The sequence below is a fragment of the Panicum virgatum genome, chromosome 7K, assembly GCF_016808335.1.
Source record: "Panicum virgatum strain AP13 chromosome 7K, P.virgatum_v5, whole genome shotgun sequence".
NCBI classification, from domain to species: domain Eukaryota; kingdom Viridiplantae; phylum Streptophyta; class Magnoliopsida; order Poales; family Poaceae; genus Panicum; species Panicum virgatum.
Window position 1 is genome coordinate 386,619 of NC_053142.1, and position 18,725 is coordinate 405,343.

At 40.8% G+C, this 18,725-nt stretch overlaps 2 protein-coding genes and 2 pseudogenes across 3 annotated transcripts; all 4 read right to left on the minus strand.

Moving 5' to 3' along the window:
* Positions 1-6,832: 6,832 nt before the first annotated feature.
* LOC120639470 (ATP synthase subunit alpha, chloroplastic) lies at positions 6,833-8,598 on the minus strand. Its single transcript, XM_039915323.1, has one exon. The coding sequence runs from the start codon at positions 8,482-8,484 to the stop codon at positions 7,573-7,575; it is 912 nt and encodes a 303-aa protein (XP_039771257.1). The 5' UTR covers positions 8,485-8,598; the 3' UTR covers positions 6,833-7,572.
* Positions 8,599-8,654: 56 nt separating this feature from the next.
* LOC120639472 lies at positions 8,655-10,135 on the minus strand (annotated as a pseudogene).
* Positions 10,136-10,194: 59 nt separating this feature from the next.
* Positions 10,195-12,483, minus strand: LOC120639471 (annotated as a pseudogene). Its single transcript, XR_005661430.1, has one exon. The product of XR_005661430.1 is annotated as an ATP synthase subunit a, chloroplastic-like (transcript).
* A 2,850-nt stretch (positions 12,484-15,333) lies between these two features.
* Positions 15,334-16,890, minus strand: LOC120639469 (DNA-directed RNA polymerase subunit beta''-like). The gene has a single exon (XM_039915322.1). The coding sequence runs from the start codon at positions 16,717-16,719 to the stop codon at positions 15,652-15,654; it is 1,068 nt and encodes a 355-aa protein (XP_039771256.1). The 5' UTR covers positions 16,720-16,890; the 3' UTR covers positions 15,334-15,651.
* Between the last annotated feature and the right edge of the window lie 1,835 nt (positions 16,891-18,725).

The following is an 18,725-nucleotide window of genomic DNA, read 5'->3' on the forward strand; positions in this document are numbered from 1 at the left end:
CCACGCCGCCCCCGTTCCCCTCCTCTCCGGCCTTGCTGCGCCGCCACCTAAAGCCGCCGTGGCCGCCGCCGCCCGCTCTCGTCGCCCCACGTCCCTGCTCCACCCCAGCTCGAGCTAGGTAGGGGAATCGAACCACCACCTCCTCTCTCTTTCCCCTCTCCTCCCGTCCGCCGCCTTCACCCTGGGCGCCCGAATCAGGCCGCCGCCGGCGTGCAACCCCCCCTCCCCTATTTCCCAACAGGGAAAGGAGGAAGAGGGGGGGCGTTTATGCCTATACCCCCTGCCTTTTCTATTATTTCATTAAAGGCCCTCCCATCTCTCTAGTTCATTTACAAAAGAGCCCTTTTCTATTTTCCCTATTCACAAATAAACCCTTCTGCCATAAACTTCATTCAAAAAATGCCCCTACACTTTTCCAGAGTGACCCCGATGTTTTCTAAAATTACAACCAAGCCCTTGCCCCACAAAAATATTTACAAAAAGGCCCTTGAACCCCCGTCCGACCCCTAAACCCCTCTCTGACCTATCATTTTATGCGCCAAACAATCTCCGATCGACCTGAAACTTTACCATGCCATTCCTATTATAGTTTTGGCCATGCCATTAGGAAACCGTCTAGAGATATTACTCCTATCTTCATATCGTAACTGTTTCCGATTCGAGCTCAACGATAAAACTTTTATTGATTATGTGTTTGTTTGTACGCGTTGTAGATCACGGTGTGAACGAGGGAGAGCCCGTCGACGAGCAATACTGCGAGCAAGCGAACGAGGACCAGTTCCGCGACCCCGAACATGAAGGACAGTACTTCGACCAGGACCTCCCAGAAGGCTTTGAAGACGGCAAGTTCAATCCCGCCCTTTGATGCATGTTTTGTCCTAGTTTTATAAACACAACCTATTGGCCTGTTTTACAAAACTGCATATGTTTTACCTACTGAAAACATGGTTGGATAGCCACCCCTTGATTTGTTATAACCACTCCTTGACCACCTAGATTAATGTCTGAATGTGATGTGTTTGGACATTAATCGCTGCTAGAACGCTTAGGACCTTAAACACGATATGACTTGTTTTATAAAAAGAAAATGTGTGAGTGTGTGGGAAGGGAAAAATGTGAAATTTTCGAAAGATAAGTTTAGATGGGATGGATGGCACTTCTGTGTGATTTGCCGATTGGTGTGCTTGTACCTGTGTGGTAGAGCAAGGAAGGGAGATATCCATCTTGTCACAACTAAGGACCGAGTTGGTGTGTCATCTCACCTAACTCTATTACCGTGCAAACCACTCAACCGTTGAATGGGCAACGGCTTAGCATAAACCCCACTAGCTAGTCTGATAGCCATCAGGAGAGCTAAGAGCAACGGGTGATCGAGGAGAAGGGATTAGCTCTGTGTGACTTATGCCCCGGTTAAAACCTCTGTGACAGGTCAATGACCCCTTGGTGGATTTCGTGATGGCTAGTCAGGTCTAGCTAAGATGGGTAATGGCTTTGTTGGGATCTGCACCGACACTAAGGTGATCGAGTTGTGGTACCCCGCTTGTGGGTAAAGTTGCATACCTCTGCAGAGTTAAAATCTATTCCAATAGCCGTGCCCACGGTACTGGGCGAGTTACGGTGTGGTCACATAACTAGTGTTTCTTCTGGGAATGGATAGGTTGGTGTGAGTTGTTTTGGAAAAGGGTCCGGCAGTTGTGCCGAGTGCTACAGCGAATGAGGAGTCCGGTAGCAACTTAAAACTTATATCCTGTGTTACTCGAAAACCTTGCTTTGAAAATCCTTTCTTTCAAATGAACCCTTGCATAAAAATCAGCTTTCCACAAATTAAACCCTAGCCGTACCCTTGATTTATCATGTACATTATATTCTGTTTATACCCCCTCCGTGGGTGTGGTTGGACTTGCTGAGTACATTTGTACTCACCCCATTCTTAATTTTTACAGAGAAAGATCCAGACTTCGTTCCCGAAGACGTTGAATAGAGGTTCCGTCCTGCACCCAACCTTGCCTGTGGATAGGGTCACTCGTAGGAAGTTCCGTATGGCGCAAGACTCTGATGACCCCCTCTTCATAGTTAATATTGTTGTGAGGGTGTTAGTTGTTATCCTCGCGATAGTGGCGCTTCACTGCCTACTTCCGCGTAGAGTTGTACGGTGATGTACCATCTGATGTAATAAAAGTGTTATCAGCCTCCTGGGACTGATATTGTATCACTTTTAAGTCTTCTCTTATGAGGGGATGCTTCAGGTGGTATCAGAGCCGTAGGTTGGCCGTAGGACGTGACCCTAGGAGTGAAACCCATCTTCAGGCCCTTTTCACATTAAGAGTTTTCATTACTCAATCTTTTTTCCACACAAACACTCACCATTGGTTCTTGCCCTATTCCAGATGGCTGACAATGGATGGAGTGGCGGAATCTGCCATGCAGAGCCCGGCCTTCCTAAGTTATTGATACTCATCCTAGAACGAGACGGAGTGGTGGACCCACCAGAGTACGTCTACCGGGAGTACGACTCCAGGGGCACTCTTCGGTGCGCCATGATGATCTTCGTGGGAAAGAGCACCTGCTACCCTGACGTGGACCCTTGGTTCATCTCCACCACTGGCTTTCGCTTCCCTGACACCTATCGAAAAGCCACCCGTAAAGCCCTGTGATGTCTGCGTGTGATCTACAAGCATCATCTTCAGCAGACTCCTATGGGATTTTTCCCGCCTACGGAAGGAAGAGGACGCACATGGATTGCCCGGATGAGAGGACTTGGGAGAGAAGAAGAGGACTTAGAAGATACAGTCTCCCACCTATCCGTCTACCTCACCGGCCTGGATGAACTTTACCGCGAGCAAGCGGCACAATTGAAGCAACAAATCCACAGGGCAAAAAAGGCAACCCAAGAACTGGAGGAGCAACGGACAAGAGCCGCACACGCCGAGTATTCCCTGGCCGCTCTCCAAGCCCAAGTTCAAGAATATGAGGCTCGCAGAGGAATAAGTGGGTGGATAGAGGAAGAAGAAGAACCCGAAGAAACTCATTGGGATAAAGGTACTCAGACCGAAGATGATGTGATGGATCAGTGTCTTCCACCAAAGAAGCGCCCTATCCGGATCGAGGAAGAGTCCCCATGGTAGGAGTAGCACTCCGAACTAGAACCCTATCCTAATAATCATGTATCCATGAAATCTGTAATCCCCATGTTGTAGTAATAAATACCATATGTCCCCTTTATACCCAAATACTCGTGCAAAATGTGTTCACCCTTTCTTTGTTTTCAGATGGTTGAGGAAGGATGGACTCAGGGCAATTGCCAAGCTGCACCTGGTTTCCCCAGCCTCTTGATCAATGCCCTGGAGAGCCTTGGCAGTACAGAACGCCCAAGGTACTACATCAGAGAGTACGAGCACCATGGTACCCTCTGCTGCAGGATGATTCTGGTCATCGCCAGAAGTGACCGCTACCCCGACATTCAGCCATGGCGAGTGAACGCTATAGGGTTTAGGCACCAAGACACCTATCCCTTGGCCGTCAGAAAGGCGCTCCGTTATCTATGCCGGATTTTTGAAAGACACCTCGCCTCCACACCAATGAGGTTCTTTCTGCCAGCCATTAGAACCCCAGTTTGGGAAGCACGCATGAGAAGTCTGGAACGGCGCTGCCATGAAGAAGACCCCATGTACCAAGTGGCTACTTACCTAGCCTCCTTGGATCAGCTCTTTGACGAGCAAGCCAACATTCTGAGGGAGCAGACCCATCGAGCCGAGCAAGCAGAGCTCACAGTGAGACTGCAACAGATACGATCAGCCCAAGCCGAGGCAAGAGCCGCAGCCGCGGTCAGCAGCGAAGCGGTTGCTCAGGAGAGACTCAGACAAGCCCGAGACCGGCGTATGCAAGAATGGACCAGAAGTGGAACGTCAGTCCCAGCAATTGGGGAAGACCATGTTTTACTCGGGACACCCGTCATAGGATGGGGACCACTCGTGATAACCCCACAAGCCCCACCCGAGAACCCTGAAGGGTCTACTGCCGCCGATGAAGGAGAGGTTGGTATGCAATCCTTGGCAAATGGAAACCTAGAGGACGGCGAGCAAGGACTACTCGCACACTCTGCCCCGGGAGAAGGCTCGCCCCGCGAGTAGAATTGCCGACGCCACCCTAGTGTTGTACCCTCCCAGTCCCACTGGTTTAAGCTATACCACAAGTGTGAACCTGTACCCGGATGTGTAGTATGTGTTTTATTCTTGTCCCCGTGTTGTACCCTCTCTTGCAATAATGAAGTTGTTTGTGTTTGTTGTTTGCTATATTTGTGTGCTTGTTGTGTGCTTTTTGGTGGAAGGTAGATTCTGCCTTTTCAAAAATATGAATTAAACAACTTAAACATCACTTAATCCTAACCCCAATCTCACAAAGACTCTACCCAATCTACAGATGGCTTCCTGAAGCGGTACAAGGGCCTCCCGCAACCGGACCCCTGCAGCTGCTGATGCGGGAGTACAGCCTAATGGGCAGAACCCTCCTCAGGAAGAACAGGAAGTGAGCCAGAACAGAGGGAAAAATCAAGAAGTGCCACTGCCACCACCACCACCCCTCGGAGACCTAGCCCAGATAATACACAACCAAACCCTCATACTGGAAGCTCTGGCCAATGCTCTCGTAAACAAGAGGCCACGGGAGCAGACCATGAATGACAAGCTGACAGCTTTTCTGAGGACCAAGCCGCCCACCATTGCCGGATCCAGCAACCCCTTGGATGCAGATGACTGGCTGCATGTAATCCAAAGGAAGCTCGAGCCGTTCGAATGCCAGGATCGAGACAAGGTTCTCCTGGCAGCCCACCAACTCACCAGGACTGCCTTGGCCTGGTGGGAGAATTACTGCACCGCTGCCGAAGATGCTTCCACCATCACTTGGAAGGAATTCGTGATGGAGTTCCGCCTCTATCATATCCCCTCGGCCACCATGAAGCGCAAGGCAGATGAGTTCCGAGCACTGCAGCAAGGGAGCATGTCAGTGGAAGAATACACCCATCAGTTCATGGAGCTGGCTCGATATACACCAGAAGAAGTGAACGATGATGAAAAGAAGCAGGACATGTTCAAGAAGGGATTGAACCCAGAACTCCGGACCCTGCTTACCCCTCAGATCTACCCGGACTTCAACACCTTGATGAACAAGGCCATTCTTACAGAAAGGGCCAAAACTGAAGAAAGGAAGGATAACAACCGTAAGTTTCTAGAAAGCAAGGCCCGCCAGCAGGATCGCTTTCAGAAACCAAGAAGCTTCAGCTACACTGCACCAAGATCTCAGGCCCCAATGCGGTATAGGACTCAGTCCCAAGTGACAGGCCCATAGGCCCCTAACACACAATTTAGGAGCCAAAACACCATGAAGGCCCCGCAGAGTAATGCAAGCCAGGTCACCACCAACAACAGTAATGCTAGGGTCTGTTTCAACTGCCGAGAGACAGGGCATTTCATTGCCAGCTGCCCATATGCCAAGAACAAGCCTGCTACATTAGCCTTCTCCAACACGGTGAATGGACCAAGGCCAGTTCTGTCAGGTGCCAACCGAGTGCCCATCCGCAACAACAGCAACACCAACAACAACAGTCAGTAGTTGAGGCAGCCCCAGCAGTCATTTGGACGAGACCGCGTCAACCACATCAATGCGTAGGAGGCTCAAGGAGCTCAGGGCATAGTGCTCGGTGAGTACCTAGTCAGCTCAGCTCTTGCAACAGTACTATTTGATTCTGGAGCATCACACTCGTTCGTATCCTCGAGTTTTGTGGAAAAGCACAATATACCTACAGTACTACTAAAAACGCCCCTATTAACCCGGACACCTGGAGGCGACATCAAGTGTCAACTATGTTGTCTACGGGTAAGGATCAATTTAAGTGGGGTAGAATTTCTAGCAGACCTAGTAATACTTATGTCTAAGGGAATAGACGTGATCCTTGGAATGGACTGGTTAAGCCGACACAATGGTCTCATAGGTTGTACTGACAAAGTGGTACACCTAACAAACCCATAAGGAGTACGAGTGACCTGCCATACTCGGGGAAGTGGATCTGACCCAATGGTGTTTAGCATGAGAGCCAAGCCTTTGGAAGAAGTCCCGATAGTAAACGAATACCCAGATGTTTTCCCTGAAGAACTTCCCGGAATGCCACCAGATAGGGATATAGAGTTTGTCATCGATCTTGTCCCTGGAACCTCTCCTATAGCCAAGAGACCCTATAGGATGACAGCTTCTGAATTGGCAGAATTAAAGTAGCAACTGGAGGAATTACAACGAATTGGCTTCATCAGGCCAAGCTCGTCGCCTTGGGGAGCTCCAGTCCTATTTGTCAAGAAGAATGATGGGAGTATGAGGTTGTGTGTGGATTATCGGGCGCTGAACGAGGTTACCATCAAGAATAAGTACCCCCTCCCCAGGATTGATGATCTTTTTGATCAGCTAAAAGGAGCCAAGTACTTCTCCAAAATTGATGTGAGGTCAGGGTATTTTTAGCTTAAGATTAGAGAAAGCGACATTCCTAAGACAGCTTTTGTCACCCGTTACGGGAAGTTTGAGTTTACCGTAATGTCTTTTGGACTCACCAATGCACCTGCATATTTCATGAATCTCATGAACAAAGTGTTTATGGACGAGTTAGATAAGTTTGTCGTAGTCTTTAAAGACGACATACTTATTTACTCCAAGAGTGTTCAGGAACACGAGCAACATCTGCGGGTAGTATTGGAACCGCTCCATTTGTATTCTTTATGATATATCTATCATCCATTTGTATATGGTATATGGATTTTTTTTCTTTCCTAAAAGAGTTTTGGTCTAACACTTTTTTATTTTTTCTCTTGTTCCGAGAAGAAAAGTAAAAGAAAGAATAAATTGCTAAAGAAAAGCGTCAATTGTCTAATGGATAGGACAGAGGTCTTCTAAACCTTTGGTATAGGTTCAAATCCTATTGGACGCAATCTTTTTTCTATCTATTCTTTAAATAACTATACTAAAAACTAAGAATTTTTTTTTTTGCATGATTCAAATGCAAAATCTTTCTCAATGATTCCTCTTCTACTAACACGAGTTATACTAATAAGAGTAGACATGCTATATTTATGTTTGTTCCTGAAGGGAAAACCGTTCAAGCTGTTCCTGAATAGCTTCCTTCAAAAGGGTTTCTGCTTGCTCGGTGAATGTCTTGCTAGAAGATATAATTTCTTGGAATTGAGGTTTAGTATCTTTTAGGTGTTTACGTAACTCATCCAGAAATTTCTTTACCTGTTCAATTTCTAACGAATCAAGATATCCTCTCGTTCCGGTATAAATGGTAGCTACTTGCTCTTCCACTGGGAGAGGGTTTGATTGGGATTGTTTAAGCAATTCCCGTAATCGTCGAACCCTTGCCAATTGATTCTGACTTGTTTTATCGAGAGCAGAGGCGAATTGTGCAAAGGCTTGTAACTCCGCGAATTGAGCTAATTCCAATTTTGATTTGCCAGCTACTTGTTTCATGGCTTTAATTTGAGCTGCGGATCCTACTCTGGAAATAGAAATACCCACATTAATAGCAGGTCAAATTCAGGCATTGAATAGATCCGCGGATAAGAATATTTGTCCATCTGTAATTGAGATTACATTCGTAGGAATATAGGCAGAAACGTCTCCAGATTGAGTCTCCACTATTGGTAAAGCGGTCATACTCCCTTCGCCTAAAAGAGAATTTAATTTAGCGGCTCTTTCTAAAAGGCGTGAATGCAAATAAAAAACATTCCCCAGATAAGCTTCGCGGCCGGGGGGTCTTAATAGAAGGGACATTTGGCGATAAGCTTGTGCCTGTTTGGAGAGATCATCATAAATTATTAAGGTATGCCGTTTGCGGTACATAAAATACTCAGCCAGGGCTGCTCCCGTATAAGGAGCGAGATATTGTAATGTAGCGGGTGAATCCACCATTTCAGCTACTACAATAGTGTATTCCATGGCCCCCTCTTCGTGGAAAGTAGTTACCACTTGAGCCACGGAGGATGCTCTTTGACCGATAGCTACACAAACACATATTACATCTTGCCCTTTTTGATTGAGAATTGTATCTGTGGCTACTGCTGTTTTTCCAGTTTGTCTGTCCCCAATAATTAACTCTCGCTGGCCGCGCCCTATGGGGATCATTGAATCGATATCAATAAGCCCTGTTTGAAGGGGTTCATATACGGAATTCCTAGAAATTATACCCGGAGCAGGAGATTCAATTAAGCGAGATTCCGAAGCAACAATTTCGCCTCTCCCATCAATAGGTTTAGCGAGAGCATTTATAACACGACCCAAGTAAGCCTCGCTCACGGGTATCCGAGCAATTCTTCCTGTTGCTTTTACAAAACTTCCCTCTTGTATCATCAACCCATCGCCCGTTAATACAATTCCAACATTTTTTGATTCCAAATTCAGAGCAATACCTCTCGTCCCTTCTGCAAATTCAACTAATTCACCTGACATTATTTCACCAAGACCTATAATACGAGCAATCCCATCCCCCACTTGAACTACGCGACCGATATTCTCAATCCCTACTTTCCTATTATATTATTCAATACGTTCACGGAGAATTTTGTTAATTTTGTCGACTCGAAGGGTTGCCATTAGTGTTTCTTGAATCTTTTTTTTCAGAAGCAAGGGGAAAAATAATGCCTAAATTCTAAACGAAAGTAGAAGTTCAAAATCGAATAAATTTCATTATCTCTTCCATTCTTTGGCCCCGAAAATGCCAATATTAGCACGAATCGTACAGAAATGTAACTCGGTATTCAAACAACTATTCAGAGTTCCTAGAGCTCCTTGTAGGGCTTGTTGGAAAACCCATTGTCGAACCTGATTCATGGCCCTTTGTTTTTCAAAAAAAAAAAGGGTTTCATTTTTAGACTTTTCTAATTGTTCCAAACTAATAGAAGTAGCATTAATCAAATTTTCTCTCGTTCTATTTCAGAGTATCCATTCATTCGATACTCATCTGCTTCTAGTTCGACTTTCTGTAATCGAATCTGAGCTTTTTCGAGTTGTTCAAGGGTCCCTCTACGCAATTCTTCCGAATTTCGAATAGTACTTAAGATCCTCTGTTTTCGATTATCTAATAAATCTTTTAATGAAAGTAGATTATCTTGCTATTAAGTTTACAATTTTTATGATCTCTTCCCAAACCAAACATGAATCTTTCGATTCATTTGGCTCTCCCGCTCCTTTTTTTCTCTTTTGCTATGTATTATGGCTATTTCCATATATTTTTTTTTATGTAATGAGCCTATCCTCTATCCTCTCTTTTCTGTTTGTATTTCTATATACCCAAACTTATATAAGACTAGATGAATATTAAGAGGACTCTTCCAACTAGATAAAAATCTATCATGGTCAGCAAAGTTGTTTCTTTATTTGTGTTTGCTCTGTTAGTTAATAATTTCAATTTCATTAAGAAAAACAAACTAAATAAATGGAAAATCAAAATTGATACAATTCCTTTTCTTTTTTCTTCAAATCCAAAAAAAATCTCTTTTTTTTTATACATAGGTCGTCGATTCGGCATTGGAAAAAGGGCTGGGCCCTTCTAGTAAATAGTTCAAACTATTTTATCGATATGAGTGTTCTATATCAGATAAATTCCACACTAGCTATTTTCCGTATAAAGAATTTCGAGACTAATATTAATGTAGTTGTAGAAAGAGTACCCCTTTTTGCCCAGACTTCAAGCAGTTTAGCTTTAATCGTGTTAATGGTCTCACATTATTGGTCTATAGAGAATCAAAGTAAATTTACCAATGAGTCGCGAAATGCTATGGTTCTTCCATATGTTTTCTGAAGTTATTCAGAAGTAATTCGTCGAGATCGTGCACCTTTTCTTATTTATCCAAAAAAATACTAAAAAATATTCTAAAGTGCAGCCGGATAGATCCAATCTATTCTTGAAATAGATAACTCGCACACACTCCCTTTCCAAAAAAAATCAATACACCAACCACTACAGTTAGATTTATTAGATTTGTTGCTAAAATATCGGTATTAAGCCCGAAACTCCCAGCGAATGGCCAGTGAGCTAAAAAAACGAAAGCATGGGTTACATTTTTCATATGCTCTCCTCTTATAGATAGGACGAACAAAGAAGAAAGTTTTTCGGTCACTTACTTCGCTCGCCCTTTTTTGATCAGTTTTTTAATGCAATTTTTAATGCAAATAGATTTAATCTAATAATTTCTTTTAGATTAAGTCTTAGGTCTCGTTTGACCTGTTAAAAATCTCCTTTGTTGAAATTAAATGTTCCCAAAATTCCTAAAATAAAAGAAAAAAGACTTTCCACTGTTCTAAACTAAGAACAGGAAGGAAGAGGGCGAGCGTATCCTCTAAATTGATCATGCTCAAATCAGCCCTTCCTGGGGTTCCTGGGGTATTGTCTGTCCCGATAAATACAAAATTCTCGGAATAATATAATAAACAGGAGTAAAATATTGATATACTTGGAATTACAGAAGCAAGTGCCAATGTACTAAAAAAAAGAAAAAAGTATCTAATCTAAAGGGATCATTTTCTTTTTTAGGATTAAACAAAAGGGTTCGCAAATAAAAGCGCTAGTGCCACAACCAGTCCATAAATTGTTAAAGCTTCCATAAAAGCTAGACTAAGCAATAAAGTACCTCATATTTTACCTTCTGCTTCTGGCTGTCTCGCAATACCTTCTACAGCTTGTCCTGCAGCAGTACCTTGACCAACTCCGGGCCCAATAGAAGCAAGCCCTATGGCCAATCCAGCAGCAATAACGGAAGCAGCAGCAATTAGTGGATTCATGTTGAGTTCCTTCGTGTCAAAAAAAAAGAAATGGTTAAGGATACAATCAACCAAGAAATTATTACTTCGAACTTCTAAGCTCTATTGGTAGAAGTAACTAATAAGTACAAATAAATGATAATCGAATTCGTCCGAATTGCTTTGAGATCTCGTTTTTAGTTTCTAATCATTATACGTTTGTGTAAATCCATATGATTCTCATTATTCTATTTCTCTTTCTTTTCAACCAATCACTCTTTCATTCCATCCTTTTTTTACTCTTCGATATCCTTGAGTTCCCATTTTTTTCTCCTTCATCTAACATAATAAAACACAAAATACAGGAAGAACCTTTACTGAAATCGAACTAATCCAAATCCAATAGGAATCAAGATATACAATTGATAACAATATGTTGCATAGAACTAGATATGGAATCTAGTTCCCTATAGAAGGGAATTCCATATATCGGATTAGATAATGAATCTAACTTAGGAATAAAAAAATTCCATATACATTTGTTTCTTCTATTTTGTTTGCGTATTTTCTCATTTTTTATGGAATCCGATTCTAAAATCATTCCTTAGAAAGCCGCACAAAAGATGACTGTCTTATAGGCATTAAGGATATAGATCTAACCTGACTCGGCCCCCCTGAATGAATATATACTTTACCTCTTCCGTAATATAGTCTATTCTTTCCCCTACAACTCTAGGTTGTATATTCATACGCATTTCGAACTATTTAGTTTTCCAACTAAGAGGATTATCCGGAATCATGCATGAATTGAGCTAAGCTAAAAAAAAACTATTTCGAAAACTAGTCACTTCAATGATGGCCTTCCATAGATTCACCTATATAGGCTGAGGCTAACGTTGCAAAAATAAGAGCTTGAATACCGCTTGTAAATAATCCAAGAAACATGACCGGTATAGGGACTACTAAGGGGACTAAAGAAACAAGAACAACAACGACTAATTCATCTGCCAATATATTTCTGAAAAGTCAAAAACTAAGCGATAATGGTTTTGTGAAATCTTCTAGGATGTTAATGGGTAAAAGGATTTGGGTTGGTTTAATATATTTCTCGAAATAACTCAATCCTTTTTTGCTAAGACCCGCATAAAAATATGCCGCTGATGTTAGTAAAGCTAAAGCAACAGTAGTATTTATATCATTCGTGTTCACTGCTAATTCCCCGTGAGGTAACTCTATAATTTTCCAAGGTAAAAGAGCACCTGACCAATTCGAAACAAAAATAAAAAGGAACATAGTTCCAATAAAGGGAACCCAGGGACCATATTCTTCTCCAATCTGAGTTTTGCTCAAGTCTCGAATAAACTCAAGGACATATTCGAAAAAATTCTGACCGTTGGTCGGGATGTTTTGTGGATTCCGAACAGCTATGATAACTGAACCTAACAAAATAGTAATTACGACCCAAGAAGTGATGAGTACTTGGGCATGAAATTGAAAACCTCCTATTTGCCAATAGAAGTGTTGGCCTACTTCTACACCCGATATATCATATAACCCCTTGAGTGTTTTAATGGAACATGGTGTAATATTCATATTGTCCTCTGATAAAAATTGAACTTCAAAAAAGGAATTCTTTTGATTCAAGCATCTCTTTCTCAACTCAGCAACTTGAAGTATTAATCTTATATTTAGGATACCAAGAAATCACATCAGATCATAATATACATCAATACTCCCTAATATATATCAATATTCCCCTTCTTTTATTTTATCTATGCAAAACAAAAAAGAATAGTAACTGATCCTATAAATCTACGCAGTTGCTTAAGAATTCACTATTCTTCTTAATCAACGATTTCTTATATAGAGAGAACGGCCCTCAGAAATTGCAAATACTAATTTGTTAAGAATTAATCGAATTGAAGTCATAGTGTCATCGTTGGCAGGAATCGATATATTCGCGAGATCTGGGTCACAATTTGTATCGACTAAAGAAATAGTAGGAATCCCCAAAATGGCACATTCCTGAAGAGCTATATACTCTTTTTGCTGATCAAGGATGATCACAATGTCAGGCAACCTCGTCATATATTTGATTCCGCCGAGATATCTTTACAAGGTAGATAATTTTCTCTTTAAGATTGCCGCATCTCTTTTTCGGAGATGGTGGAATTTTCCCATTTTTTCTTCTGCTCTTAAGTCTCTAAATTGAGAAAGTCTAGTTTTGGTAATCGACCAATTTGTTAACATACCACTGAACCACTTTTTATTAACATAATGACAACGAGATCTTATTGTAGCTAATGCTACTAAATCCGCTGCTCTTTTTTTGGTACCAACAATTAAGAAGTTTTTTCCCTGACTTGCTGCATCAAAAACTAAATCACAAGCTTCTGATAAAAAATGAGCTGTTCTAGCGAGATTTGTAATATGAGTACCTTTACGCTTTGCTGAGATGTAAGGGGCCATTTTAGGATTCCATTTCTTAATACCATGACCAAAATGAACTCCTGCTTCTATCATCTCTTTCAAATTGATGTTCCAATATCTTCTTGTCATTTTTTCCACACTTCCTTTTTATTTTTTCTTTTTTTCGTCTTACCATTGCGGAATTAATTTCTTTTTGAAGATTAAGAAAGAGCCAAAATAGCTTGAAATAAATAATAATTGTTCTGATGGAACCTTCTACTCAGAATTACCCATTTATATATGGTATAAACATAGCCTTAATGAATTAACTGACTTCTTTTACTTATTAAAATACAAAATCTAAAATCGGACATGTTAGCATTCTAAGGTCAAAAGTATAGTTTCAATTAAAGTAAAAACAAATTGCTTTATGTATACTTAAATCGTATAAATAGCGGTAAAAGGGGCTTCTTATGTTTCATAGAAATTGTTTGTTACGTCAGAATTAGAAGAAACTAATTCTAAATATCTCTCATTTCCGACGCGAATAGATTTTTTTTTTGAATTTCGAAATAAAGGTTCTTGTCTTGTGGGGAACGATGGACAAATTTTTGGAATCCGGTACCAACAGGTATAATCCCCCCTAGAACTATGTTTTCTTTCAGGCCTTTCAACCAATCAATACAACCTCGTAGGGCAGCTTTTGCTAAAACTCGAGCAGTTTCTTGAAAACTTGCTTCAGATATGAAACTTTGGGTATACAGGGAAGCCCTTGTTATTCCCAATAAGATTGCTTGATAATAGATCGATTCATCTAAAGCCCGCCCTGCTCGTTCCGCTCGCAATAGTCCTATTAATTCCCCATGTAAAAAAACACTAGACATTCCATCTTCGGAAACCCTTACTTTTGATGTTACTTGGCGTATAATAATCTCTATATGTCTATTATTGGTCTGTACCCCTTGGGATCGATAAACCTTTTGTATCTTATTAACTAAAGAGATACGACTTTGGGCTATGGTTAGCTCAGCTCTACTTTTGGAAGACCTTGCGTTATATCACTAGATCTCGATTTTTCATATATAAATGTAACTAACCTATCTCCTTTGTAAAGGATTTTTCCATAATGACCATGAACAGTTGCTCCTATAGTGGCCAAATAAGGCTTAGGTGCTCTTAGAACAAAGGAGTCCATATTAACAATGAAAATTTGACCTGATTTTTTATGTGCGATTTAAATAAACATACATTTTCAAAAATAAATTGTCCAAGGTAAATTATTGCCGATGTCTCTTCCCACGAGTCGTGATGGATAAAGTGCCAATTCAAATGGAATGGCTCTAACATGATGTTACTGTCAAAATTCAAAATCCTTTTATTTTCGTTTATTAAAGAGTATTTAAGTCCTTGAAGTACTTGGAAGGTTTGTTTCAAATTTTCAAGGAACAAGTATTTTTTTAACAAGATCTGATTATGTGTTAATAAATAGTAAGATGAAGAAAAAATTGATATACTAGGTACAATAGCGCCTAAGAGCCCAAAAATATCTCGAATAGGAATTCTAGGATTCGATTCTTTTACCGCATTGGGATACTTTGAATTCTTGAATAAACCAATTCGAGAACAGTTGGATGCTGACAAAATCATCAAAGATGGATTACTTCGATTCAACAAGGTGCCAATAGCTTCTTGATGTTGGCTAAGTGATTGAATCTTCACCTTGGAATAAAAGGAATTGGTATTGTTGCGATCTAACCTATTATTGGGAATAAATCCTACACTTGTCCTATCATACCTTCATCGTGTATACGAAGTAGTAGACTTAACTAACTCAATTCTTAGGAAATCAGGAATCAGATCATTTGTTCTTACCTCAACAAGAGAAGCACGAGCCCCCTCTTTTTCTTCTTGTTCCCAATTCACTACTAAGCAAGTTCGAACGAATTGACTATTCGTGTGATAAATTCTTTGAGTTAACTTGCTATTTTCATGAGAAATAAAATTGACAAGTCGAAGTTGGAGATTATCCTCTTCTTGCAGGAGATCCTGCGGAAAAAAGTGTTGCTAAATTTCTCCCTTCGTCCATTTGATATGCGACTGCAAGTCGAACCGAAACAAAATACTTGTCCTTGCTTTTGAGAATTTTTTTCGTTGAACATAAACCCAATTTTCCCTTTTTTTTGATTCCTTATAATCTTTTTTTTCTCTTTATTGTGGTATCAAACTTCCACCTAATATCTTATCCGCCTCTTCAGGAAAATGAATATCTCCGGAAAAGATTTTGAGTTCTGTATGGCTTTTTTTTCTCTTCACTCGGACCAATCCACCTAGTCTACTTCTTGTATTTTTTGTGAGTTGTGTATCGACTCCAATAATACTATTATCAAGTACCTTTAGGGATGAGGATCTCGGCAAGAGATGCAGTTCTTGAAGAATGAAAAAAAAACCGATCTACTTCTTTTTGGTATTTTAGACTAAATTCTTTTGTTCCTCGATGCTCAATAAAACCCTCTTTTTTAAGATGGAATCTTCCTCCGGGCTCCCATATTCGTCTTCTGAGTCTTCCTCTGAGTCTTCTTCTAAAGTCCCATATTCCTTTTCTGAGCCATCTTCAGAGCTCCCATATTCTTCTTCTGAGTCTTCCTCTAGAGCCCTATATTTGTCTTCTAGGATTTCATATTCGCCCTCTCCCTCTCGGGTCTTATATTCATTCTCTGGGCTACCATATTCTTCCTCTGAGTCTTTCTCTAGAGTCCTATATTCGTCCTCTAAGATCCCATATTCATCTTCTAGGGTTTCATATTCGTCCTCTAGAGTTCTATATTCATCTTCTAGGATTTCATATCTGCCCTCTCCCTCTCGGATCCTATGTTCATTCTCTGTGCTCTCATATTCTTCCTCTGAGTCTTCCTCTCGAGTCCTATAATCTTCCTCTCGAGTCCTATACTCTCCCTCTCGGGACCGATATTCTTCCTCTAGGGTCCTATATCTAAATTTCACAATTCCTGAACCCCTTTTATCTTTTCTGTATCGTGGATCCTCAAAATAAGTAAAAATAGTATTTCTACGTAAAACACCCATAAAGGGTATTTCAATTGAAATACCCAAACAGGATATTAGCTCTTTCTCTTGTTCTTGATGATATTGTAATGGAACGACGAACCCATTTCTTCGCTTTTTTGCCAACAAATTCGAGTTATCTTGAAGAATAGAAGGACAGACAAAATTCCAATGACCGTTGGACACGATTCGATCTGGCATTAAATAATCAAGAATTTCCCTATCTTTTTTACCAAAAGTATCCAAGAGTCTATGGCTTACTTGATCATTAGCCATTGATAGGTCAAAGATATCTCTTCCATGAACAGAAAAAGAATAAGTATTCATTTGATCTTGATCCATTTGGAGCGAAAAGGATGCTATACTGGATCTGCACATACTTACTGACAATATCCATAAATGGCTTGTTTTTGGTAATCGATGAAGATTACCATATTGATATTCGGGCACATGGTAAACATCAGTACTCCAGTGCATTTCCCCGTCAGATTCGGAATAAATATGCTTTTGTATCTTTTCTTTAAAATGCAAAGTGGACGTTCCGGCACGAATCTCCGCAATTACTTGTTCGGATTCTACATATTGATCATTTTGCACTAGAATCAAGCTTTTTAACGGAATATTCACACTATGTAGAATATCCTGACTCTGAATCTCCGCAATTACTTGTTCGGATTCTACATGCAAGTCTATATAGCATAGAAAAGCAGGTTGTCCATGACGGGTACGTGTGGGGTCAACCAAATCCTCATTGAATTGGATTTTTCCACTTGAGGGGGATCGTACAAGGTCGGCAGTACCCCCTGTGAATACTCCACCAGTATGAAAAGTTCTTAGTGTTAGTTGAGTCCCTGGCTCCCCAATGGATTGACCTGCAATAATACCTACAGCTTCCCCCAATTCGACCAGATCCCCATGAGTGGGACTCCGCCCATAACATAATTGACAGATCCAAGATGTGCTCCGGCAAGTAAAGGGGGTTCTAATATATATTGGTTGTGCTCGAAACGGTTGTGCTCGAAAGGCAGTTATGAATCGATTGACTAATCCAATTCCAATATCTTGATTTCGAGCAGCAATGCATCGTGAACCAATATATATATCGTCTGCTAATACAGGACCAATTAGTGTTTGGACAAAAAGTTTTTCCGTCATCCCATTTTGAGGACTCACAGAAATACCTCGGATAGTACCACAATCTCTTCTACGCACAATAATATGTTGAACTACTTCAACAAGTCTACGTGTAAGATAGCCAGCATCCGATGTTCGTACAGCAGTATCTACAACCCCTTTTCGGGCTCTGTAGCAGGAAATTATATATTCTGTCAAAGAAAGTCCCTCGCGTAAATTGCTTTGAATAGGTAAATCAATCATTTGTCCTTGAGGATCCGCCATTAACCCTCTCATACCTACTAATTGGTGTACCTGAGATGCATTTCCTCTGGCTCCTGAAAAAGACATTAGATAGACTGGATTAGAAGGATCCGTTATTCGAAAATTTGAATTCATTTCTTGTTTCAAATATTCACTTGTAGCATACCATATCTCAACGGATTGGCGTAATTTTTCTACCGCGTGTACAGCCCCATAATAATAGTGTTTCTCCAAAAGAAAACTCTGTTGTTCCGCGTCTTGGACTAACCATCCTTTAGAGGGTATTGTTAAAAGATCCTCGATTCCTAAAGAAATCGATGTAGTAGTGGCTTGATGGAAGCCCAGAGTCTTTATTTGATCCAGTATATGGGATGTATATCCCATTCCGAAATGATCTATTAATCTACTAATAAGTCGTTTCATAGCAGTTCTGTCTATCTCTTTATTATGAAAGACCAAGTTGGCCCGTTCTGCCATACATAAGTACCCCCTTTTTGGCTGAGTAGGATTCGACAATGGACTTGAGTCAGTGATTTGAAAACATAATTTACTCCCTTTCCTCAATCTCAATCTGTATTTGAGTGGCATAAAAGATGGGACTAACGAAATCGGAATGCCCCCCGAAAGGGGCATCGCCGAATCTAACTTCCTTATTTAGATAGTGTATGAATAGGCCCGACTAAATCCTTGTATGGCTTCCTCTATTTCTCTATAAAAAGAAATATGACCAAGAGTGGTTCGAATGTATATAGAACAGATTTCTTTTTTTCTATTTCCCACTACCAGATAGTGGGCATAAATCTCATGATAAGTCCCAAAAGATTCATATTGAACTTCAATCGGAACTTCTCTTGACCCAACGATGCGTTGATCTAGTTTCCATCGGAGCCACAAGGGACTGTTTAAACCGATTCGTTTCTGTCTATAAGCTCCCAGTGCATCATAGGAACTAGAAAAATGGGGTTCTTTATCTTTCGTATACTTATAATAATTGTTATTATTGTATTTTACTTTTTTATTTGGAGAGTTTCCGCAACTATTATATCTATTTGCACAAATACCTCGACGGTTTCCAATCGTTAATACATAAAGTCCAATAAGCATGT